The sequence below is a fragment of the Hypanus sabinus genome, chromosome 12 (genome assembly GCF_030144855.1).
Source record: "Hypanus sabinus isolate sHypSab1 chromosome 12, sHypSab1.hap1, whole genome shotgun sequence".
Classification (NCBI taxonomy): domain Eukaryota; kingdom Metazoa; phylum Chordata; class Chondrichthyes; order Myliobatiformes; family Dasyatidae; genus Hypanus; species Hypanus sabinus.
In genome coordinates, this window is record NC_082717.1 from 85,436,218 (window position 1) to 85,463,245 (window position 27,028).

General features: G+C 42.2%; 1 protein-coding gene across 5 annotated transcripts in view; it reads right to left on the bottom strand.

Annotated features, from left to right (window-relative positions):
* Positions 1-27,028, bottom strand: part of LOC132403079 (pleckstrin homology domain-containing family G member 1-like) — a 193,291-nt gene that overhangs the window by 47,305 nt on the left and 118,958 nt on the right. For all 5 annotated transcript variants that reach the window (XM_059986348.1, XM_059986345.1, XM_059986347.1 and 2 more), the window contains one exon: positions 16,648-17,183. In XM_059986348.1, the coding sequence (XP_059842331.1) occupies positions 16,648-17,082 (435 nt within the window). In that variant the 5' untranslated portion in view covers positions 17,083-17,183. The remainder of the gene's footprint in view (positions 1-16,647; positions 17,184-27,028) is intronic.

The window sequence follows — 27,028 nt, forward strand, 5'->3', positions numbered from 1 at the left end:
TGAATTAAAATTTCTATTTCATTAGATTTCGGCAATAACATTGTTTGACCTAATTTTTCTCTTAAATAAGCCCTTAATTGAAAGTAACAAAATAAAGTGTTATTTGATACTTTATATTTATTCTTTAATTGATCAAATGACATTAATATACCTCCTTCAAAACAATCTCCTATATATCTAATCCCTTTTTGAATCTAATTATATAAAAGTTGATTGTCCATTGTGAAAGGAATAAGTCTATTTTGAATTAAAGATCTCTTTGCTAATAAAGATTTTTTTGTCTCATCATCAACATTTATCTTATTCAATAAGTCAATCAAATGTTTTAATATAGGAGATTCTTTCTTTTCCCGTATCCATTTAGATTCCCATTTGTATATAAAATCTTCTGGTACGTTTTCTCCTATTTTATTTAGTTCTATTCTAATCCATGCCGGTTTATCTTTCTCGAAAAAAGATGCAATAAATCTAAGTTGATTTGCTTTATAATAATTCTTAAAATTTGGAAGTTGTAATCCTCCTAGATCAAATTTCCATGTCAATTTTTCCAACGATATTCTTGACATCTTATCTTTCCAGAGAAATTTCCTCACATATTTATTTAACTCTTGAAAAAACTTCTGGGGTAATTGTATTGGTAATGATTGAAATAAATATTGTAGTCTAGGGAATATATTCATTTTTATAGTATTTACTCTGCCTACTAATGTTATTGGTAATGCCATCCATTTATCAAGATCCTCCTGAATTTTTTTCAAAAGTGGTGAATAATTTAATTTGTATAAGTTTTTCATGTCATTATCAACTCTTATACCTAAATATTTTATACCATTTGCTGCCATCTAAATTGAGTTATTAATCGACATTGACTATAATCTCCTTTAGTAAGAGGTAAAATTTCACTTTTATCCCAATTTATTTTATAACCCGATATTTTCCCATATTCTTCTAATCTATAAGATAATTTGCATAGTGAATGTAATGGATCTGTTAAGTAAAGTAGAACATCATCAGCAAATAAGTTAATCTTGTATTCTTCCTGATTAACTCTGAAACCCTTAATATCTGGGTCCATTCTAATTAATTCAGCTAGTGGTTCTATTGCCAACACAAACAAAGCAGGTGATAATGGGCAACCTTGCCTAGTTGATCTTGTTAACTGAAATGATGTTGAAGTTTGACCATTTGTCACTACTTTAGCTTTGGGATTAGTATTTAAGGTTTTAATCCATTTTATAAATGATGTTCCTAATCCATATTTTTCCATTACCTTAAATAAAAAATCCCATTCCAATCTATCAAATGCTTTTTCTGCATCCAAAGCAACTGCCACACTCGTTTCCTCCCTCTTTTGCGCTAAATGGATTATACTAAATAACCGGGTTATATTATCTGCCGATTGTCTATTTTTAATAAATCCTGTTTGATCCATATGCACTAATTTTGGTAAGCATTTAGATAATCTATTAGATAAGATTTTTGCTATTATTTTATAATCGGTGTTTAATAAAGAAATAGGTCTATATGATGCTGGTTTTAAAAGGTCTCTATCTTTTTTTGGCAATACTATTAAAATAGCTGTTGAAAAAGATTCTGGAAGTTTATGCGTTCTTTCCGCTTGATGTATTAACTCCATAAAAGGAGGAATTAATAAATCTTAAAACTTTTTATAAAATTCAGGCGGAAATCCATCTTCTCCTGGAGATTTATTACTTTGGAGTGATCCCAGAGCTTCTTCAACTTCCTTCAATGTAAAACGCATATCTAATCCCTTCTGTTCTTCTGTATTTAATTTTGGAAGAGTTATTTGTGATAAAAATTCTTCTATCTTAACGTCATCATTCTTTGATTCTGATTTATACAACTCAGAATAAAAATTCTTAAAAGCCTCATTAATTTCTAGAGGCTTAGAAGTAATTTCATTCAATTTTGTTCGAATTGCATTTATTGTTTTAGAAATCTGATCTGTTTTTAACTGCCATGCAAGAACTTTATGTGATCTTTCACCTAGTTCATAATATCTCTGTTAAGTTCTCATAATTGCTTTTTCTGTTCGATATGTCTGGAGTGTATTATATTTTAACTTCTTATTAATAAGTTGTCTTCGTTTTTCTTCTGTCATATTTCTTTGAGATTCTTTTTCTAATTTTATAATCTTTTTCCAATTGATCTATTTCTATCATATATTCCTTCTTAATTTTAGAAGTATAACTTATTATCTGGCCTCTCAAATATGCTTTCATTGCTTCCCACAATATAAATTTATCATCAACTGAATGTAAATTTGTATCTAAAAAGAACTGAATCTGCTTTTTCATAAAATCACAAAAATCTTGACGTTTTAGTAGAATTGAATTAAATCTCCATCTATAAATTGATTCCTCTTTATCCATCATTATCATCGTCATTATTAAAGGAGAGTGATCAGACAATATTCTTGCTTTATATTCCACATTTTTCACTCTATCTTGAGTATTTGTTGATAATAGGAAAAAATCTATCCTTGAGTATGTTTTATGTCTATTTGAATAAAATGAATAATCTCTTTTGGATTGATTCTTCTCCATATATCAATCAGATTTAAGTCTTTCATCAATGATAGAGTTAATTTTGCTACTTTTGATTTTGTAATAGCCTTTGTTGATCTATCTAAAACTGGATCTAAACAAAAATTAAAATCTCCACCTATTAATATTTTATCATGTGCGTTAGCCAAATTCAAAAAGACCTCCTGTATAAATTTTACATCATTTTCATTTGGTGCATAAATATTCATAAGAGTTCTGAAAAAATTTGACAATGTATAATTAAATATCTTCCTGTACTTTTTCCATAATGGTATGTTCGGTGCCTTTGAGATGGGCTTGTACCCTTCTCCCAGATTTGTGATCCGCTATTATAATTTCCCTGACTTGTCTTGGATGGTCTTGACTTCATTTCGGTTTGGTCTGTTGAAAATCTACTACACTGTTTGGCTTTACAGAGAGGGGGCTTGCTTATTCTTATGAGTTCATTGAAAACAGGTGGTCCTCCTATTTTCTACATCGACAAATTGGGTGTGTTGGTAAGGTAACATGGGGTGAATACTATTTCAGCCTCACAGTTTTGGCTCTTAATTTTTAGTAAATTGTTGGCAGATTTTGCAATTTTTGTTTTGATTGATATGGTGCACAATGTTTTGTAGATTAGCTCAAAAAATCCTACTTCAATATATTTTAAATTTAGAAAATGGGACAGCAAAATGTGAAAATAGTTATGGGGACCAAATACTTTTTCAAGGCACCACAGGTAAACTGGAGAAGATGGGCATAGCCTTGGCTGTACTGAACAAGAATCATTGGCGATGAGAGTCCCTCAGTTTTGCTTTCTGGTTTTATCACATGCCTTAGTCCCTGAAGTGGATCTTGAATTCCTAACATGCTGGTGAAGACAAGGGATGCACCCACTGAATTAATGCTACCAACATTACAGCATCCAAAGACCACTTAAATACACAGCTTGATCAATCTGAGGTTGAAGAACATGGCTGTGGTAATGAAAACATTGGATTCAATCCATCAATGCTGCCAAAACAAAAGCATTAAGTCAAATATTTCAACAGACATCCATTCCAGGCAAGGGGCCAACAGTAAAAAAAAAATCAAAATAGTTTACATGGACAGACTCTCTCAAAATGAGCACATCCTGCCTACTGACATCACACATCATCCCGTCTCCCCGTCCCTTGTGCTTACCGACCTCCATGAGTTTCAGATGCAGCAAACAGAGTTTACAATTTTCAGTGTTTTTTTTAATCCCACCATGGTCTCACTCCTGTGTCTTCATAACCTTCCTCGACCTTGACAAGTCTCAAGATCAAGGCTGTTCAAGTTCTGGAGACACAAGAGGCTGCAACACATCAAATGCTGGAGGAAGTTAGCAGGTCAGACATCTGAGGGAAAATAGGCAGTCCAAAGGACCTGAAATGTTGATGGCCCATTGTCTCCACTGATGCCACCTGATCTGCTGAGTTTCTCCAAATTTTGTGTGCCTCCCTTCAAGTTCTGCTTCTCATGCACTTACTCAACCTTCTACCAGAAAGCTATTCCTTCAGCCGACTATATCCCTAGTTCTAGGATTTCCCTCTCAAACCTCTGCCTCACCACCCCTCTCTCCCTACCAGTCTTAAAAACCTGGTAGCTTGTTCTTAATATTGGCTTATGAGATTTGCTTTTATTAGGGGTGGCACCATGGCATAACAACATACACCATGGCATAACACTATTACAGCACCAGCAACCTGGGTTCGATTCCACCGTTGTAAGTGAAGAGCTTGTATGTTCTCTCCATGAACATGTGGGTTTCTTCTGAGTGCTCCGGTTTCCTCCCACATTCCAATGAACACAGGTTAGAAGGTTAATAAAGCGTACTTGTGTAACAGGTGCTTGTTGGACCCGTTACCAAGCTGCAATAGCCAAATCATAATTATAATCAAATCCTGATATTAATTCCCAAACAACACTTGTTGGACTATCCACTCATTCTATTGCCTCTCTGCTGGAAGGCCTATAGTACCTGCTCTGCCGGTATCCACGGTCTGCTGATTAAAGGTACAAGCTTCATTCTGCAAAACTCTCAAACCGTAAGGGAAGGAGCTTGGAGTTTATGGTACACCTTTGTCAAGAAACATAGCAATTTATACACACTGGCAATGCAATCAGTTGTAGTCTAGGGATATGGCAGACATAGAAGATCCCACAGTGCTATTTGAATGGGAGTTCTCTCGAATGGCAGAACTCCATGTGAACAGTAGTGCAGTGCACTTTTGACTGTACATTTGCACTTTCAAAATGAGTATGACCCATGATTCCAGCTTGGGAAAGAGCATGGCATCTGAGCCAGAGCAGACTAGTCTGGGGTTTAATTTACTCCTGTATACCAAAAGTACGTGTGTTGAGTTTATAGAAGACGTTGGTGAAGTAATTGTTGGAACAATGCATGCCATTCTGACATAACAAGTATTGGTGGGTAGGGTGTTATTCAAGCAACCAGGTAATTAAATTAATGTTTAACAGAATGCTAGGCAATAGAGAAAAACACCCCTTGCCCCAAGTTTTCCCAAACAAATGGTTTTACCAAGGGTAAGTATTAAGATCTTCATCGGAAGACAAGTCAGAAAACATTTTCGCATTGTTATTAATTGGCCACTGTAAAATTGCCCCCAATATATATTTGTGAGTAAAAGCTTTGGGGGGGGGGGGGGAGTTGATGAGAAACTGGGGATGAAATAAAATAGGACTTCTTGTAGGATTAGTGTAAGTGGTCTGCATAGACACATTGAACTGGAAGACCAAACTCCATGCTGTATGATGCCAAGTACATGAGTGCATTCACGTATAGTTCTGGAATGCAATTCAAACTGGAATTAGCCAAACATTGAACAAAAGGGATTCTAGGCCAAGGCCATGAAACTAGGAATGGATCCAGACAGCACAAAGTCCTAGCTGAGAATTAAGCACTAATACAGGTGTGCTGTGGCCATTACAAGCTTGGATCAGTGCCTGGGGTATTACAAATGCTGCAGTGTTGGCCCTCCCTTTTATGCTGACGAAGTTGGATCAAAAATTATGTGAACATTACCTAATATCCAACTTTGCTCATTTTGTAACCTGGACACATAACAGCATAGCAAACCTTCTAGACGGCAAGACACTGTTAAACGTGACAGGGATTTGCCAACCACTACATGTTATCAACACAAATCAAGCAAGAGAGCTTGCACTGAGTGACCTGCTGTGAGGAAACAAGGATGATGGAAGTCAAGGACATTCCTCCACTTCAGCTGATTTCAATTTGGTAGCTGCCAAAGGAAGAAACGGGATCTCTGATCCTTTCTCCATTAGTGATGGCTGCGATAGCATAGACAGAGCAAATTCTCGCTGGCAGGGAGGTCAGTAAACAGCAGCCACTACATTCGAAGAGCTAGAGGTGGGAAAGTTCTAATTAGGTAAGAGGGTGGGAGAAACTTGGGGCATGAACTTTAGAGGAGTTACAAATAGCGGATACAGTTTTGAATAATGGATAGTCAGAGTACATTCAAGAGTTTTAAAAAAAACATCTAGTTATAGACACAGAAAAGAAAAAAAATTCCAAGGTAATAGAAGTAGAGGCACAAAACTACATCACCATTGCAGTAACGAGCAGAGGTATGGATCAAATGACCTCCTCCTCCATTTTAGATTATACAAGGCAAGTTCACTTTCTAAATTGATTAGTGGTGACAAAATGGAGGACTTTTAGCTCCAAACCACATTGCTGGCATCTAGTTATGAATCTACATGCCAAGAGGTACACGGAGTCTTAGACTGGATAGAGTTCAACCTGCTACTCAAGACACAATTCATTGTTCAGACCAAAAGAAAGGCTGGTTAGCACTGCACAAGAAATTCAGAATTTCCTTCAAAGTCCTGTTGTATACACCCAGAGGGAGGAACAGTTAACCATTAAATTAGAATTTTCAGGTCTTAATCAAGGACGCTTTAACATCGATAACAGTTGCAGGTCTCAAGGGATCCACTGACATTTTGTTGTGAACAATGGAAAGAATTAGCGAAGGAAAACAATGCCCTTATTTTCATTTGAGGAACAAATCAACCACAAAACGCCAGTAACCAAAATATAAAAGTGTGTTCATACCAATGCAAGAAACAAACACACCTCTAGATCACTCCAGGCTCACCTGTGTGCAACAAGGACACAACTCAAATCACTCAAATGTTGAAACAATCTGTTTCTTTCAAAATACAGTAAAATTCTGATAACCTGGTACCCTCAGGACAGGGTAATACTGGACCTGCAAGTGATCCAGGCTCCAGGATATTTCTTGTTAATACCCCAACTCATTTCATACTACTCCCCTCCCCCCCCAAACACATAACAATTTAATAAATTTTTCAGTAAACTTGGAACAATTAAGAAGAGTATCAAACAGATCATCGTCCAAACAAGTCAAAATGTACAAGTTATCAGGAACTTGGCTCTGAACACAAAGTTTTCCACATTCCCAACCCAGATCTGGATGTGCACACACCCCACTGTCCACATCTCACAACACCCACTCACACTCTGGACCGATGAATGAGCTAGACGATCAGAATTTCTGAATATCATGGGCTTGGTTATAAGAATTTAACTATGAATATGTCCCTCCATGCCTGTAGACACAACGTCATGGCTGCATTAGCTTTTAGAAGGTTGCATTATTGCGCTTCCAGTCTCTTCAGAGTTTTCCTACCAACTACAAGTCGTAGAAGAAATACTGGCCACTAGCCATGAACACAATCAAATAAGGCACTGATTTGATCTGCATTCCATCCATTTTATCACTGATGCACCACAGCTGTCTGAAAAGGATTGTTCAATAAAACCAACCCTCTAGAAAACCAATGGCAACCATTGCATGGGAATGAAATAACAAAACAGCAGCAGCCGCCATTCAACATGATCATGGCAGATGTGACCCAGGCCTGCAATGCCAGCTCCCAATAGCCCTCATCTGCTCATTGATAACCCCCATAATCCTCTGGGCTAGAGACCCCCACCCTCTGCAGGAAACTCTTATGTACCTCAGTTTAAAATGACTACCCCTAACACTGTAAAAGCAACCAAATTTAAAGATGCTTCAATCAGTGGGAACAGTGACATCTACCCTGTCTTACACACAAGAGGTTCTGCAGATGCTGGAAATCTTGAACAACACATGCAAAACGCTGAAGGATCTCAGCAAGTTAGGCAGCTTCCATGGTGGGGAATAAGCAATAGTTTATTTCCCTCCACAGATGCTACCAGACTTGTGAGTTCATCTACCCTGTCACTCTCCCTCACGTAATGCTTTAATAATATCACTCTTCAAGCACCAAAGAATATACAGAACAAATGCAAAAGCCCACCAGGAAATGATTTAGCACCTGACTCACCTGGTCCCTTTTCCTGCATCCCCTTTAAACTTACTGGGTTTACCAGCTAGCTTATTGTATGACCGCATGACATCTGAATGACTGAATTAGCATTCTATAATCCAGAAAACCTGCCAGTCAAGTACCAAGATGCTAAATGTCAGAGTAACGAAGAGGTTTTGCTGCAGGTTTCATTTCAACAACTCGTGATAAGAAAACTCAGTCATCCCAGAAGTAGCTGAGTGACTTAGTCTGTCTTCAATTTAAAGAGACCAAAACATCAATGTTCTCCTCCTATGCAAACACCATCCTAAAAGCACAAGTCAAATGCTACAAATCCTAAATAATAATCATACAGATCGAGGCTAATATTTTAAGTCAATACTTACTCTCCAGATCTGGGAAAGGAAATCAAGAGATGTGAAGAGGACCAACAGGCAGGGTTGAGATGGGCTCACGGGCGAGGCGAATAGACAACACCAAGGGAATACTTATGACATGGTGGAAGGCTGGATTGAGATAGCACAACGCAAAACAGCATACTGCTTTTGAATGGGGAAAGGAGAATCATTGTGCTCGGAGGCTTCCAATCTCAGTAAAAGCTCAACAGTTTCAGAGATAATGAACTGAAGGCGTTCTCCCTTGAGCTGGGGTTAAACCTGTTTAAAACAAGAGGAGTCAAAGGACCAAGAGATCTGAGTGGGGCAAGATGGAGAACTTAAGAATCCAGTTACATGAGACTCACTGGGCAGCCTACCAGATTAGACAAAAGGTGGTTGATGAAGCCTTTAATTAGTATGAGAAGAGATCAAACAAAACAAACAAACTGGACTGCACAAATAAACCACATTGTATAACAGGGAGGGAGATGGCCAAAGTTCCAACATTCTAAAGCATTAAGGACTTGGAAAATGCAAAGGAAGGGCTGAAGGTGGCAGGTACTGCCTCAATTTGTGAGTATGGGCAGGTGCACTGACATCAGGAAGGGCATTCATAATGATTAAACTGCAACCTGGATGTCACAGGAAACCAGTCCCTTCAAGATGCTCACAAGAGGGTGATATTTTGCTGTGTTGGTGCTGGAAATGGAGGACAATGGCAAGTTGAGCACAAGTCTGGAGAGGCGGAGGTCTGGAGAGGCGGAGGTCTGGAGAGGCGGAGGTCTGGAGAGGCGGAGGTCTGGAGAGGCGGAGGTCTGGAGAGGCGGAGGTCTGGAGAGGCGGAGGTCTGGTTAGATGGAGGTCTGGTTAGATGGAGGTCTGGTTAGATGGAGGTCTGGTTAGATGGAGGTCTGGAGAGATGGAGGTCTGGAGAGATGGAGGTCTGGAGAGATGGAGGTCTGGAGAGATGGAGGTCTGGAGAGATGGAGGTCTGGAGAGATGGAGGTCTGGAGAGATGGAGGTCTGGAGAGATGGAGGTCTGGAGAGATGGAGGTCTGGAGAGATGGAGGTCTGGAGAGATGGAGGTCTGGAGAGATGGAGGTCTGGAGAGATGGAGGTCTGGAGAGATGGAGGTCTGGTTAGATGGAGGTCTGGAGAGATGGAGGTCTGGAGAGATGGAGGTCTGGAGAGATGGAGGTCTGGTTAGATGGAGGTCTGGAGAGATGGAGGTCGAGAGATGGAGGTCTGGAGAGATGGAGGTCTGGAGAGATGGAGGTCTGGAGAGATGGAGGTCTGGAGAGATGGAGGTCTGGTTAGATGGAGGTCTGGAGAGATGGAGGTCTGGTTAGATGGAGGTCTGGAGAGATGGAGGTCTGGTTAGATGGAGGTCTGGAGAGATGGAGGTCTGGAGAGATGGAGGTCTGGAGAGATGGAGGTCTGGAGAGATGGAGGTCTGGAGAGATGGAGGTCTGGAGAGATGGAGGTCTGGAGAGATGGAGGTCTGGAGAGATGGAGGATGCAGGAAACAAGAATGAGCTGCACTATAAGAGGAATGCCAGCAGCAGCGACAAAGAAACTGGCATAATCTCACCAGGCAAGGAAAAGAAACTGGAACAGAATTCTCACAGGTGATCGGTTGGAAAGTGACAATCCATAGGGAATTGGTAGGATACATATTGGCTGTGCACTTATTCCCAGAATAGAGTTAGAAGTCAAAAGAGAAGTTGGAGACAGACCAAGCAAAGACAAGCAAACAGTGACATGTTATTTAACTTCATCCAGCTGTGATGAAAATATTATCGACTCAAGATGTTAATACTGCTTCCAGTTCAGCTGCTGAGCATTTTATTCCCAATATTTTCAATTTTTATTGCATAGCATGTCAACTCAAATATAATGCAATTTCTTCATGGAATTCTGGAATTTCCTACCCAATAGCAGCGTGGGTGAATCTTCACAGCCTGCACCGACTCAAGTTACAGCAAGGTCACTTTGCCAGCAACACCACTGAATGAACAATTATCTTTCAAGTACTTCACTTCTCCCTTCCTCAGTTTTATTTACTTTGCCCACTGAGTTCAACCCTTGCTCAAGTTCAACCCTTAGCTGTAATCTCATCTTCTGCTCTCTTCATCACAACACAGCTTCCCATCACACAATGGGTTCGTTGGAGAAAGGCCAGACCAAAGTGACCCATCAGAGGATGTTCTCAGATAAACTGCAGTTTGTTAATACTGCTACCTTCCCCACCCAAGATGAAATTTAAAAACACAATGTGCTTACTCGGCTAGTTAGTACCACTGTTTTTGTGTTAGATTTACAGCACCTGCAGAACTTTCCCCCCCTGCTTTTGGATGCTGCAATACCTAACAGAAGAGTCACATCAGATTCCCAGAATTAAGCATAAAGCCTCCTCAGTGACTTTCCCCACAAAAAGCTAGACAGACAAGAATACAAAACAAGAAAATAGGAGTAAGGCCTCTCAACCCCTCAAACCTGACAGCCATTCAATCGGATCATTGCAGCTCTGTTCAGCTCCTCTTGCTGCTAGTCCCCCCCTCCCCAAAATGTCGATCTTTCAAATATTTATTCACTATCTTAAAATAGATCTTATGATCTGGCCTCCACCATTCACAGAATTCCAGAGATTCACTACCTTCAGAGAATTACCAAAATATCTGCCCGGGGATATCCAATCAAGAACCTATCAAGCTTTGCCTTAAATACACTCAGCAACCTGGCCTGAGGTAATGAATTCCTGAGGTAAAAAATTCCACGTTTACCACCCTCCAGCTAAAGAAATTTCTCTGCATCTCAGTTTTAAATGGTCGCCCCACTACCCTCAGGCTGTGCCCTCTTGTCCTAGACTCCCCCACTATGGAAAACATCTTTTCCTCTGTCTAGGCCTCTCAACATTCGTAAGGTTTCAATCTAATCCCCCTTCATCTTTCTAAGTCCCAGTGAGTACAGATCCAAACCTAGCAAACGTTCCTCGTACGATAACCCTCTCATTCCCAGAATCATTCTTCTGAACCACCTCTGAATCCTCTCAAATGCCAGCACATTTCATCTTAGATGATCAGCCCAAAACTGGTCACAATACTCAAAGTGAGGCCTCAACAGCCTCAGCATCACATCCTTGCTCTTGTATTCTAGACCTCTTGATATGAATGCTAACATGACATTTGCCTTCCTCACCACCGACTCAACCTGCAAGTTAACCTTTAAGGTCTTCTGCACAATGACTCCCAAGTCCCTTTGCAGCTCAGACTTTTGGATTTTCTCCCCACTTAGAAAGTAGTCCACACATTTATATCTACTAACAAAGTACATGACCATGCATTGTCCAACAGTGTATTTCATTTGCCACTTTCTTGTCCATTCTCCTAATCTGTCTCAAGTCCTTCTGCATCCTATCTGTTTCCTCAACACTACCTGCCCCTCCACCAATCTTTGTATCATCTGCAAACTTGGCAACAAAGCCATCTATTTCATCATCTAAATAATTTATATTCAACATAAAAAGAAGTGGTCCCAACACCGACCCCTGCGGAACACCAACAGACACTGGCAGCCAACCAGACAGGGATCCTTTTAATCGCACATGTTGCCTCCTACCAACCAACTAATGCTCTAACTGTGTCAGTAACTTTCCTGTAATACCATGGACTCTTAATTTGGTAAGCAGCCTAGTTGTGTGGCACCTTGTCAAAGGCCTTCTGAAAGCCCAAATATACAACATCCACTGCATCCCCTTTATCTACTCTACATGTATCTCCTCAAAGAATTCCAACAGGTTTATCAGACAAGATTTAAGGAAACCATGCTGACTTTGCCCTACCTTGTCCTGTGTCACCAAGTACTCTATCAACTCATCCTTAACAATTGACTCCAACATCTTCCCAACCACTGAGATCAGGCTTACTGCTCTACAATTTCCTTTCTGCTGCCTTCCTCCTTTCTTAAAGAATGGAGTGACATTTGCAATTCTCCAGTCCTCTGGCACCATGCCAGAGTCCAATGATTTTTGAAAGATCATTACTAATGTCTCCATAATCTCTACTGCTACCTCTTTCAGAACCTTGGGGTGCAGTTCATCTGGTCTGGGTGACTTACATCTTCCAGCTTTTTGAGCACCTTCTCCCTTGTAGTAGTAACTGCACTCACTTCTCTTCCCTCACACCCTTCAACAGCTGCCACACTGCTAGTGTCTTCCACAGCGAAGACTGATGCAAAATACTCATTTTGTTCATTGGCCAGCTCCTTGGCCCCCGGCTATTATTTCTCTGGCCTCATTTTGAAGCAGTCCTATATCTACTCTTGTCTCTTTTTTTAAACATACTTGAAAGAGCTTTTACTATCCACTTACAGCTTTTATTAGGACTGACTTCCATTCTTACAGCACTTCCTAGTATGTAGGATTGATTTAAGTGTGCTCCCTTTTGTAACCTATAATGGATCATCAAGCTTAGCTTTTGTCCCAAGTGTCTGTAGTCAGATTTGAGTCCAAGATTTTTCGATTCAGCAAGAATGCCACCACAAGCCAGTGAGTACTTGAAGAGGACACGTGAAAGGGAACAGATCTACATGACCTTCTTTCAGACAACCAGCAGAAATAATAGCCATGTGGTATGCCACAAGCTGCTTTTGAGATAATTCAACACACATTAATTCAACCCACAAGACAATGACTCTTGATAACATGATGCCAAGCAGTGCACAACTGCATCCAGAACTCCCCACCCATAACCAGTTCTTCCATTCTTCACCCAGGTCAATTGCTCAGGAAGAAATGAATTATCGGTCAGGGCAGTTCACTGTCCTGCACAGCTATCAAAACGAGATGTGCTCAGGGAAGGGCCCCCTGGAAGGTCACCATCTGACCCCAAGCAACACTTTACCCAAGTGACTGCTTCTGGTACTTCTTACGAACTGCAGCCACAATATGAAGACCAAGCAAAAATATGACAAGGTTCCTTAGAAAGACTTGTATCCTCACAAGTTAAAATCAGAAAGTTGTCATGCTTTTAACTACCTCTCAACAAATATCTGTGAATCTGACCATCCTTTTATTGGGAGGTGAGGGAAGGAGAGGAGGAGGGAGTGCATGTTGCTGCAGAAATTGAGGCCGGTTCAGTGTTCGCCGTTTCAGTAACGTGACAGTCCTGCAAACAGAACTGAATCCCAAATTAGCAGTGAGGGACGCAGCATGCCCACTATCACTATGGAGTGGGGGAAGAGCAGTGTATGGGACAGGACATCAGAAGTTACAAGATGATCATGGAATTAGAAAACACTTTGCACCATTAGTCTTGTATCAAAGCCTCAAATACTAAGTTCCCAACAGAACATTTCAAAAGTAGGTTCTACCAGCTCAAAGACTGATCAATAATCAATTAGGCACCAAAAGAAAAGCCATGTGGGTTTTTGATGGGATTCTGGAAATTGTACTATGAGAATCAATTTGGCAATTTTTTTTACTTGAACACAGATCACAGTTAATTCTACTTGAAGCTATCACAAGGGACTTAAAAGTATCAGGTCATGACACAGTTATCAACAGCATTTCACTGGAATGGAAACTCCAGTGAATTAATATCAGGAAACCACTTGCATTGCACACAAGATTAATTTTGTGACTTTGTGCTGTGAATTGACCCGGATTCTCAAAGAAATTCCCTCCAGATACTTGACCCAGTGTCTCAGGGACATTCCCTCCAGAGACTTGACCCAGTGTCGCAGGGGCATTCCCTCCAGAGACTTGACCCAGTGTCGCAGGGGCATTCCCTCCAGATACTTGACCCAGTGTCTCAGGGACATTCCCTCCAGAGACCTGACCCAGTGTCTCAGGGACATTCCCTCCAGAGACTTGACCCAGTGTCTCAGGGACATTCCCTCCAGATACTTGACCCAGAGTCACAGGGACATTCCCTCCAGATACTTGACCCGGTATCTCAGGGACATTCCCTCCAGATACTAGACCCAGTGTCTCAGGGACATTCCCTCCAGAGACTTGACCCAGTGTCTCAGGGACATTCCCTCCAGATACTTGACCCAGAGTCACAGGGACATTCCCTCTAGAGACTTGACCCAGAGTCACAGGGACATTCCCTCCAGATACTTGACCCGGTATCTCAGGGACATTCCCTCTAGAGACTTGACCCGGTGTCTCAGGGACATTCTCTCCAGAGACTTGACCCTGTATATCAGGGACATTCCCCCCAGAGACTTGACCCGGTTTCACAGGGACATTCCCTCCAGATACTTGACCCAGTATCACAGGGACATTCCCTCCAGAGACTTGACCCGGTGTCGCAGGGGCATTCCCTCCAGATACTTGACCCAGTGTCTCAGGGGCATTCCCTCCAGATACTTGACCCGGTGTCTCAGGGGCATTCCCTCCAGAGACTTGACCCAGTGTCGCAGGGGCATTCCCTCCAGAGACTTGACCCAGTGTCGCAGGGGCATTCCCTCCAGAGACTTGACCCGGTGTCGCAGGGGCATTCCCTCCAGAGACTTGACCCAGTGTCGCAGGGGCATTCCCTCCAGAGACTTGAACCAGTGTCTCAGGGACATTCCATTAAGAGACTTGGGCACTTAGACGTGGACTTTTCTGTGGAACAGCTGCATTTCTGAGGTTTTGCATTTTGGACTGTACGTTAAGCTGTCTCATTTGTTCTCTAAAATAGGCACACCACCATTTCAAACTAGCAAGGAGGGTCATTCAAGATTCAAAGTGAATGTATTATCAACAAATGTCTAAATTAGACAACCTTGAGATTTGTTAGCTTAACAGGCAGTCGCAAAGCATGGAACCCAAAAGAACCCAATTTTTTAAAAAAAAGGCCAACCCCCACTGCCCACAGAGAAGGAGAAAAAAAAATCACACTAACAATATAAGCGAGCAACATCAACACCATTCCAAACCAAATTGAATCCTTAGGTCCAAACCTCTGGAGCAGCTCGGTGTAGGCCCAAAGCCTCAGTATTCAGTTCATCATACTAATGGGCCAAGTCGCCACATAGTTTGCAGACACAAAGCAGAGCAGCTGGAGGCAGTCTCACAGCCTTCATTCACATCACGGACAGAGCCATCCCCAGGCTATCTGGGCTGGTTTATTCATTGTCCAAACCTCACACTCGAAACCAGACCCCACCACAGTGAACTGCTCGGGGCCTAGATTTCGCTGCTGAAGGAGCCATTCTCGACCTCTCCAAATCGGCTTGGCACTTACAGCAATCTATTCTTACCCAACTCTTGACACACTGCCTTTCCAGTCTGTCTGGCTGGCATTTGGATTGTCCAACAGCATATTGTACCACGCATTAGGACCTAGGCCTCGCCGCGGTTTAAAACTTGAGCCCAGCGGTTCACTTCGGTCCTGGATTTTGCTGCCGAAGAAGCCAACCTCCAATTCAGCTCAACGTCAACAGCCATCCACCCTCACACCTGGGTGAGCTGGGCGGGCATCTAAACTCCTCCCGTCCCACCTTCTCCCCTCCAACCAGCACGGCTCCAACTCTGAGTGCATTGATTTTGCAGCGCGCATCACTCGACTTTGCTTTGCCCTCACTTGCTCCTTTATTGTTTGCGGTGATAGCTTACCACAATTTACTTCAAAAGAGCGTTATTAATACCCTTTCTCGTCAAATTCATTTGTTTTCGAACCACAAGTAAGTTGTTGCACATCTTTGGTAGCGCCATCTTAAACCGGATCCAAAATCCCAATCAACAGTAGACCTGAAATTAACTGATTTTCACTCAGGCCTTGCAATGCATGAATTGCTGCTAGATTACCCAACCATAATTGAACTTCAAATACCGTCACCAAAATGCTTTGGGGCGTTTTGCGGATTGGGCAAGAGCATGCTAGAAGGAGCATGAAACAGTAGCAACAGAACCATGTAATGGTATTGACTGTTCAGTTATTACTTCACCTACAAGATTATCACGGGGAGAGCAACAAAAGTTATTCTCATCAAGGCAATGGGGAAATTTAACACATGGACGAAATTGCCAATATTCTCACCACTTTACTGAAATCTCTCCCCATCTGTAAACTCCCACAGCCCAGCAATCATCAGACCAATCTTCCTCCATTTACGGTTTATTGCTCATGCTTAAAATTAGTGTCACAGTAGCAGCTGCTTCCTGAGCTGAGTCAACTGTGTGAGTTAACAGAGGTTTAATAATGATAAGGAGAACAGCACTAATGACAGTGTATTTTGCGATACAAGTGCATGGATGATAACAACCATTGACTGCAATCAGCCAGGGAGGAACTAGAACTGTTCAACATATTTCCATTTTTATTCACCGTATAGTTAAATACCTTCACAATGCTCCGTAGATCTTGAACATAGGCCCGTTCTGTCTCCAGGATTTCCTGCACTACTCTGTCTACGTAAAGGAGCTTGGAACTTCCAGATGCTGGCCTTGGTGAGGTTGCACGGATCTTGCTGGTCACCCTGGAGTCAACTCTCTTAATCCCACCAAATGCCATTCTCTTCTCTGCGACCTCTCTGGAATTTGCACAACCAGGCTTGCTCCTCCCGTGCAGCTCCTCTGCGGATAATTGCCTTGTCGGAATCAACTCCAACCTGATGGCCCCAGCTTCCTTCTCCTGGCCGGCAGGACTCAAGTGGCTATTGGAGACCAGAGTCATTCCACTGCTCAAGGAACAACGGCTGTCCCTGGATGAGGCAGAAGAGGATGTGGAACTGTAGCTGATGGGACGGTCGTGATCATAGGAATCCATGCTTCTCATTCCCCTGTAGTGTCTATTATCTCTGGATCCAGTCAAGGTTGCTCTTTGGGAGGGAGTCTCTCGAACAGGTGGGAGGATATCTGGGAACACATGATACTCATCTGCAAGAGGAAAAAGAAAGGAAAGATCATAACGTTTGCTGAATAATTAGGAAGTCAACTAATATTATTCAGAATGAAGGCAAAGCAAATTTCAGATCTGCACTACTTAATTCAAACAGTTCACCATGTTTGAGAGTACTTCAAATCTACATCTTATTTACGCTATTAGTAACAAAATTAAGGGCTTACAATTATGGCAGACAATTATCCACAATTTCCACAATCAGTGGAAAAGTTCCCACATCACATTCAGGCAGAAATGAGTCACCATGGCTTCTTCCAAGAGAAACCCATTACAGATACCAGTTTTCAATAACTTACGACTAACTTTGCCTACTGTCAGGTGACTGGACGCAGCAAAAGGCCAGTAGTCTATCTCCAGGACCAGTGACAGTACTGAGCAACCAGCTGTGCCTCTGGCTAAGCTGTCCAAACAACTGCAATGCTGCCATCCACCTGACAAAATAGAGAATTGCCCAGATACGCCTTGCTCGCAAAAAGTAGGACAAAACCAGTTTGGTTAATTGCAAAAAGCAGGACAAAACCATCTACTTCCAGTCCAAGTGTTGGAAGCTGCCTTAATCATTACTTCCAACTAAGGACCAACAAGCAGATTGGGTTTTGTCAGGACTACTTTCTTCATCACAGCCTTGCTCCAACATGGGATGAAATCCAGATAAGGAGGGAGTTGCTGCTCAGGGTTACAGAAATATTTGACCAAGTGTGGTATTGAGAGGTCCGCTTATAAAACTGAGGTTCATAGGAATCTAACGGAGAACAAGCCAGCAACTTGAATTGCACTCAACACATGATGCAGCCTCTGTGTGAGGCAGTGAGACCTAGACAAGACTCCGACACGGGCATGAGCTCATAAATGGTACCCAACAGTCTCTCCTTGAAGAGACGGGCTCTGACCATCACTAATTGCCACAGCAAGTCCCTGAACAAACCCACTGCCCACAAACGCTGCTCCACCAGTTCGCAACCATCCTAGCTGCAAAGCAGGTCATGGGCAAGGAACCCGATCAGCTAGTAACTTACCTTCTGACACCCCAAAGGTCTTTTCCACCATCTACAGAAACAAGTCTGGAGCAAAACAGAATACACTTCATAAACCTGGACTAGAGAAACTACAACACCTCACAATGACTTCAGGCGCAAGGGGCCACCACCTGCATCTGGTTGCCCTCCAAAGCTGCATACCATCTAGACTTGGAAGCATATCACTGGTCCTTCATTACTCCTCTCCAAATCCTGCAGGGGTAGGAACTTCATCAAGATTGTAGTAGCTCAGCATCACATTGGAGGTAAGCAAGGATGGGTAATAAATACTGCTTTGCCAGGGCAACCCTGCTCCCAGTAACCAAAGTTAGTAAAGGCACCAAAGGGGCAAAACTGTTGCTTTCGTAATTAAAATGATACTTTTAATATATTTTACTTAGAGTACACTTTCAGAATAGCTGGGAGGCATTCACAAAGTGAAATGAAAGATGCTGTACAAAAGCTACTAATCAGCAGTAGAGAAGAACCAAAAGAAAAATAAATTATCTTTCAGATTTAAAGTCAGCCAAAGAGCCAAACAACCTCAGCTAGCTTTGTAAAACCCTCATCTTCTGCTTGGGATCACCCGTGGGAGTTCATCACATCTGTCCTTTGGAGAACAATACTTTCCTGGCTTGCATGGGGATAGAACAAGAGCAGGGGCATCACTTCCTCCATTTATTCTAGTGTTTAAACAAAAACCTTGTTCGTAAAGGCTCCAAATCCCTGTTTAAGTATCTTTGTCCTATAGTATTTTATACCATCCCCTTTATCTACTTGTGCACCTCATCAGCCAGCACCAGCTATCCACTGAACTACAACGGACTTTGCATCCAGATCCAATTCTACACACCCATCTGGAGTTCACTGATGCTTCATATCCAGACAGTTCAAAAGAAAACAAGAAACAAACAAAAAACCAATCTGTCCTCTCAGAAACACTTTGTTCAATAAAAACATTCTTGCTCTTTTTCCTGGGCCCACATTCCCAAACTGATCCAATATTGCTTTAACTTCTAATCAATCCTCACCTTAAATATACTCAATGAACAGAATACTTTGGTTGAAAGTTTTCGAGACTGCGTTGTCTGGATTATAAGAAACCCTTGGCTCTATATCTGGCCATTTATGTTTCATACTGCAAACCCTGGTTGTAAACACCCCTGCTAAGGAAAACATGATTTCTACTTGTACTGTCAAGCCTTGTAGGAAAACCAAGTACTTCAATGGGATCATCTCTCATTCATATAAACTCAACGGTAGAGACCTTGTCTGTGAGGGTCACATGATTCTTGAGCGAGCTTCTTGGTCCAATCTGGTTTGATTTTTGTTGCACCCTCTGATCATTTATCCTTGCTTGAGAGACCAGGCCTGGACAGAATATTATAGGTTCATGGTGCCAGCTTAACTGCCAACTTCAGTAGCTTAATTGTCAATCCAGTCACGAATGCCACAAACTGCAAACTGGGTCACAGAACACAACCAGACAATCCCTGGTAGTTTTTCCCACCCTCAGTGGATTGACATAGTCATTCTCAGGTCACAGAGGGCAATGAGTATGAGGAACGAGCAGCACAAAGACATGGTGGAGGCAAGTACAATTACAGTGTTTAAAAACATATGGGGTAAGAAAGGGTTACAGAGACATGGGCCAAATGGGATTTATTTAGATAGGCACCTTAGCCAGCATGGACAAGTTGGGCTGGAGAGATAGCTCAGATACTGTCCCTTCAATTCCAGCCAATTGGATGAACTCCAAGATTTGAACCTGCTGTGACTATCTGCTACCGAAGAAAAGGTGTCATCCCTCAACAGCTTCAGCAGCAACACCTCTACATTCACCAGTCTCCAAGTTCCTCCTGCATTCCTCACTGGATTCATTAGCAACGACCAGAGCTCTGGCGATGACCTCCGATGCTGCTCACAGGGAGCTTGCAAACTCTCACACGTTCCAAAGACGTACAAGTTAGGGCTAGTGAGATGTGGGCATGCTATGCTGGTGCTGGAAGCGTGGTAACACTTCATCAGGGCTGCCACCAGCACATCCCCGATGCATTTCACTAGATATTTCGATGTACATTTGACAATAAAGATAATCTTCTGCGAAAAAATCTATCATCTTCTGCGAAAAAATCTATCATCTTCTGCCATGATCTTTAAATTGCCACATGTTGGTGTAGAGGAAGGGATTCATTAGAGATGGGTAGGGTGCTCAAAAACCTGAATGGTGTTGGTTTATACCATTGTAACTATTAACCCCTGCAAGTGGAAACTATGCAAATCGTTATCGCAGATCATAGAAAGGCTTTGAATATACAAATAAAGATCAAGAACCAACATTTTATTATTCAAGCAACATTTAATTAAAGTACACTGCTATTTTTGAGACTTGCTTTGTGCACAAAATTAATTCATCTTTGTACTATCCCAAGGACGTGAAAAATCACTGCACAAAATGCACTTGGCTGAGAGCTGAAGTCCCATAACATTAAACTCTTTAGGCATCAGATTTTATATCTTATATGGGACGATGACCCAGCATAATACTGCACAAGTTCTACAAGGCATGCCACAGGACCAACCATCTTCTCCTGCTTCAATAACACCCCTACCAAAGATCAGAAGTAGGGACATTCACTACTTCTACGTTCAATTCCGTTTGCAACTCTTCAGTAAATGAAGCAGCCCATGGCTGCAAGCAGCATCACCTAGACCGCACAACTAGAAAGTAGTAATCAACCACACAACTACCAGGAAACAACCATTGTCCAGAAGCCCAACTGGATCAGTCACAAAGTTACAGCAGGTTGGACACAAGTGACTCTGCTCCTGAGATCCCAGAACATTTTTCACCATCCACAGAACATGATGGAATACACTTCACTCATCTTGGTAAGTGAACTACCAACAACTCAGGGATCTCAATGCCCATCCAGGGTAAAACAGCCCTTCAGTGAACCCCATACACCAGCATATTCACCTTCTCCTCCACAGTACATACCATCTCCAAAATGCACTGCGGTCACTCACCTGAACTGCTGTTCAGTGCATCCCAAACCCTCAACCACAAAGGGAAAAAATATTCATGGGGAAAACATCAGAATCCATAGGTTTCTTTCAAGTGGATCATTCTGATCTATAAACGTACCACCACGTTCTCACTTTTCAAGCTTACAAAAGGAGCTGGATACAGCCCAGTCCATCACAGGCAAAGCCCTCCCTACCACAGAGCATATCTACAAGGAGATGTACCTCCTTGTAGAAGTACATAAGAAAGCAGTATCCATCGTCAAAAATCTGTCATCTAAGCCACAATCGCTTCTCACTACAGTCATCAGGAGGGAGGCATGGGACCTTGACCCACACCACCAGGTGCAAGAACTGTTATAACCTTTTAACCATCAAGCTCCTGAACCAGTGTGAATAACTTCAATTCTGAACTGATTCCACAACCTACAGAATTACTTTCGAGGGCTCATTTCTTAGTATTTTTCATTTTTGTATTTTGAGCAGCTAAAGCCAGGTGTATCAGTATTACAGCAGAGTAACGGAAATTACACAGACACGAGAGAGCAGTTGGCAAGAACTGATAGGAAAGGAACACTGGCAAGGTTGACACCAGAGCAGCAACAGCTGGAATTTCTGGAAGCAATTTGGAAGGCACAGGATACGTACATCCTCAAGAGGAAGAAGTATTCTTACGGCAAGATGACACAACCATGGCTAACAAAGAAGGTCAAAAACCAACATAAAAGCCAAAGAGAGGGCATATAATAGAACAAAAACTAGTGGGAAGTTAGATAATTAGGAAGCTTTTGAATACCAAGAGAAGGCAACTAATCAACTCATTAAAAAGATAAAGAAGGAATATTCATTCATGGCTTGTCACACCAGCCAGCCACTCTAGTGTTGTTTGGTTGATGTTGAGCAGGTCAGTGTCAGCTAAATCAGGTGAGAGTGGGCAGTTGCGCAGAACGTGTTCAATGTTCTGCACCCTTTCACCACACCCACAGGATTCGCTGGTCCTTAAACCCGACTTCACCATATTGTCTCCCGTCCTATAAACTCCCACTCTGTTGAGAGTGCACCACTTCTGTCTGTCAAGCAGTGGCCCCCGGGTCTGGCAACATTTCTGTGGGGTTTTGCACTGCATTTTTCGGTGGGGTTCTGGCTTCTGTTTGTTGCCAGAGGGCAGTGCTGTATGTTTGGGGGGGGGGGGGGGGAGATGTTCCATGCGGTAGCTCCTCCACTGTAGCAAAGCTTTCTCTCGATTTTAGACGGTTGGAAACTGGCACACGATGGTGTTGTGGGTGCCGTGGATCTGAGTTCTGTTTACCTTTTTCAATTTTTGTTGTAGTGTGTCGTCGGATCTCTGGGGGATCAATGCCTGCAAGTCTGTAAATGATGTTAGTGGGTGTGGGGCGCAGTGTGCCCGTGATTATTCGGCAGCCTTCGTTAAGCAGCGGGTCTATTTTCTTCGCATGGGCTGATCTGCCCCACACAGGTGCAGAGCAGAGTGCTAGGGCAGTTGATCTAAGTGTGTGAGCATTAGCTCCCCATTTCGTGCCTGCTAATTTTTTCGAGAGAGGATTTTGAGAGCCAACTTTCCCTCCGAGTTTTAGGACGTGGGTGGCAAATGAGAGCGTCCTAACCAGTGGCAGGCCCAGGTAGATTGGAGTCGGATGGTGTTCAAGCTCCTTCCCACACCAGAAGATCTTGAGTTTCCAAGCTGCTTCTCAATTCCTGCATATGGGTTCAGAGACCATTTTTCATAATACTGCTTCATCGCTTCGAGGACTGCTGTAAATCGTACTTCAACTTCTTGGAAGGAGTTAGCTTGTGTTGCTATGCATAGGTCGTCTGCATAGATAAACCTGCGTGTGTTAGGAAAGGATGGTTGGTCGTTTGTGTAAACATTAAATAGTAGAGGTGCCAGGACTGATCCCTGTGGTAGTCCGTCCTTTTGTGGGTGCCATCTACTCTTAATTCCATTCATTTCTACATAAAATCTGCGATTTTCTAGGAGGAAGGAATATGAAAGCAAGGTAGCCAATAATATTAAAGAGAATACCATGTTTCTTCAGATACATAAAGTACAAAAGAGATGAGAGTGGATATTGGACTGCTAGAAAATGACACTGGGGAGGTAATAATGGAGGACAAAGAAATAGTCAAAGAAAAAACTGAATGAGTATTTTGCATCAGCCTTCATTGTGTAAGACAGCAGCAGTATGCTGGAAATTCCAGGTGTCAGAGAACATGAAGTGAGTGAAGTTACCATTACTAGGGAGAAAGTTCTTGGGAAACTGAAAGGTCTGAAGGTAAATACTGTATATTATCTGGACCAGATGATGTTCACCCCAGATTCTGAAAGAGGTGGCCGAAGAGACGGTAGAGGCATTAGTAATGATCTTTCAAGAATCACTAGATTATGGAATGGTTCAAGAAAACTGAAAAAAATTGCAAATATCACTCTACTCAGGGGGTTGGGATGATGTTGGAGTTGATTGTTAAGGATGTGGTTTCGGGGTACTTGGAAGCACACAATAAAATAGGATATAGTCAGCATGGTTTCCTCAAGGGGAAATCTTGCCTGACAAATCTTTTGGAATTCTTTGAAGAAATAATAAGCAGAATAGACAAAGGAGAATCAGTTGATGTTGTGCACTTATATTTTCAGAAGGCCTTTGATGATGTGCCACACGAGGCTACTCAACAAGCTGTGAGCCCATTGTTTACAGGAAATACTCTAGCATGGATAAAGCAGTAGCTGATTAGAAGGCAAAGAATGGGAATAAAGGCAATTTTGTTATGAAACCCCGTAACTGGGTCACTTACCAGCAAAGATAGAGAGGTCCGTTGAAGTCTGATGGCACTATTTTTAACAGTATTTATTGGTAAAAATACACAAAAATAATATCAATACAAACATACAGATACTATACGTCGTCAATACTAGATCTAAAAGCACGGGTATGATAATAATCAATAAGAAATAGCTCTATCGTTGTCTAGGGGATAATGTATTGTCCGATGGAAATATAAAAGTCACTGTTAGTTCGTTCAAGCTGCAGCGTTTTGGGTTTGAGAGAGAGACGGCTTAAACTTGCCCAGTTCTTTGATGAAGCCAATCCTTCGAGTCTTTTGGGAGTTGGTTTCCCTGTTGTTAGCTAAAAGCCGTTTTTCTGTGGTAAGGGTACTAGTTTCCTGGGCTAAAATGGAACTGAATGCACGAGGCCTCCCACCGGCTTCCGCTACTACGGGAACGCTAGCGTTTCTTCTGGTGCGTCTGAGGGGCTGTTCCCACAGACCCTCTTTTATCCTGACTCACAGGGTCACAGAAGTCAATCAGGTTGGGGTGATGCAATCCCTCCACCAACCAGCCCACTTCGCCTGAGGGGTTCCACGTAGCCCAGTATGGCAATACACAAGTTCAGTTTCCAGAGACAATGGCCGTGTCCCGTGGCTTTATATCGCCGGGGAACGCGACATTCCGCACGTCTCTCTCTCTCATTTCCCGGGTCTCCTGACCCAAATCAATAGTGATCTTGCGATTCTCACAAAATAAATTTTCTGGCTGGCTGTCAATGACCAGTGGTGTTCCACAGGTGTCTGTGTTGAGACTGACTCCTTTTACATTATATGTCAATGATTTGGGTAACAGAATTGATGGCTTTTGTTTTAAAATTTGCAGACGATATGAAGATAGGTGGAGGGGCAGGTAGTTTTGAGGAAATAGAGAGGCGAGAGAAGGACTTGGATTAGGAGAAGGGGCAAAGAAATGGCAGAGGGAATACATTGTCGGGAGGCACTTCAGTGGAAGAAATGAAAAAAATGGAGGAAAAAAAATCTGATGTGCAAAGGCATTTGGGAGTGCTTGTGCAGCATTCCCTAGAGGTTAATTTGCAGGTTGAGTCTGTAGTGAAGACGACAAATGCGATGTTATCGTTCATTTCAAGAGGACGAGATTATAAAAGCACGGATGTAATGTTGAGACTTCACCAAGCACTGGCAAGGCCACACTTGGAGTATTGTGAGCAGTTTTGGTCCCATTTTCTTAGAAAGGATGTGCTGAAACTGGAGGGGGTTCAAAGGAAGTTCATGAAAATGATTCCTGGACACAATGACGTCATATGAAAACGTCGGATGGCTCTGGGCCTGTATTCACTGGAATTCATAAGAATGAGAGGTGACCTAATTGAAGCATATCAAATGGTGAAAGGCCTTGATAGAGTGGATGTGGAGGGAACACTTGCTACGAATGGAGAGTCTAAGACCAGAGGACACAACCTCAGAATAGTGAGGCGTCCTTTTAGAATGGAGATGAGGAAGTTCTTTAGCCAGGGAGTGGTGAAACTATGGAATTCTTTGCCACAGGCAGCTGTGGGGGCCAAGTCTTAATGTATATTTAAGGCAGACACTGATAGATTGTTGAATGATCAGGGCACGAGGGATACGGGGAATGAGGCAGCAGAGGATTGGGGCTGAGAGGAAAAATGGATCAGCCATGTTGAAATAGCGGAACAGATTCGATGGGTCAGGTGGCCTAATTTTGCTCCCATGTCTTACGGTCTTATTTGCACCGTTCGTCGTCTTGTGCACATTGGTTATTTGTCAGTCTTTGTGTGTAATTTTCCGTGGATTCTACTGTATTTCTCTGTGCCACTGTGAATGCCTGCAGGAGAATGAAAGATGATATATACATAGTTCGTTAAGAATTTTACTTCTCATCACTGTGTCCCCAATCATTTCCCAGAAGGACAGCAGCAGAGCTTCAACAACATAAAGGCACTTGGCATGAAAGCAATAATTAGCAGCCTTTCCAGTGACGATTTCTGAGAAACAAAATGCATTTACAAACAAAACCCCTACATTCAAAAGAATGTTTGATGTAAAAGGCACCCTTTGATTCTTCATTGTTATTGTTTTAACTTATTCTGGCTCAATGTGCTGTGTAATGATTTGATGTGTGTAAACAGTATGCAAGGCAGGCTTTTCACTGTATCTTGGTATATATGACAATAATAAATGGTCCATTGCTAATAACAAATGAGTACAAATTCCTGTGTGATAGAGGCAATGCTTATAGAGCCACAGCTGTATTGCACCAACCATCAAGTCTAAACACATTGCCAGTTATTAGGGAACCCATCAACATTTGAAATTCTTTAGGTATAGGTTACAGATAAAAACAAAAGACCTGGACACGTTAAGACTTCACTTTTCCAATTAGACATCAGTTAACAATGGATCAGGAGGTAGACAAGCAGCAACTTTCCTGTGAACGGTTCCTTCAGTATTTGAACTTTATGTGGCAGAAAGGAGTTACGACAGGGTATATTAAGGTGCAGGTCCCATCTAATAATCAGAAAAATCATCAAGGAAACATTGGGAAATTGGGGTTAACATGAAGCTACCAGGTAGCCAGCCTCTTCCTGCAGCAAGGAATAGTGACCCACTGTTATATTCAGAAAAATTAAACACGCAAGAGGTGGCTCTTCAATGCCTTTGGCATGAATGAAGCCCAGATGTTTCACAACACAACGCCACACACACGTCAGAATGCTGGTGTAACTCAGCATATCAGGCAGCATCTATAGAGAGGGAGAAAAGAGTCAACATTTCAGTCGAAGACCTGGGCGTTGGGATCAAAACTTCATCTCTTTATTTCTCTCCATAGATGCTGCTTGACCTGTTGAGTTCCTCCAGCATTGTGTGTATTACTTTAGATTTCCAGCATCTGCAGAATCTCATGTTTATGAATTCATACAAGCTTCCAGGATGGAGCTTCCCACATCAAAAGT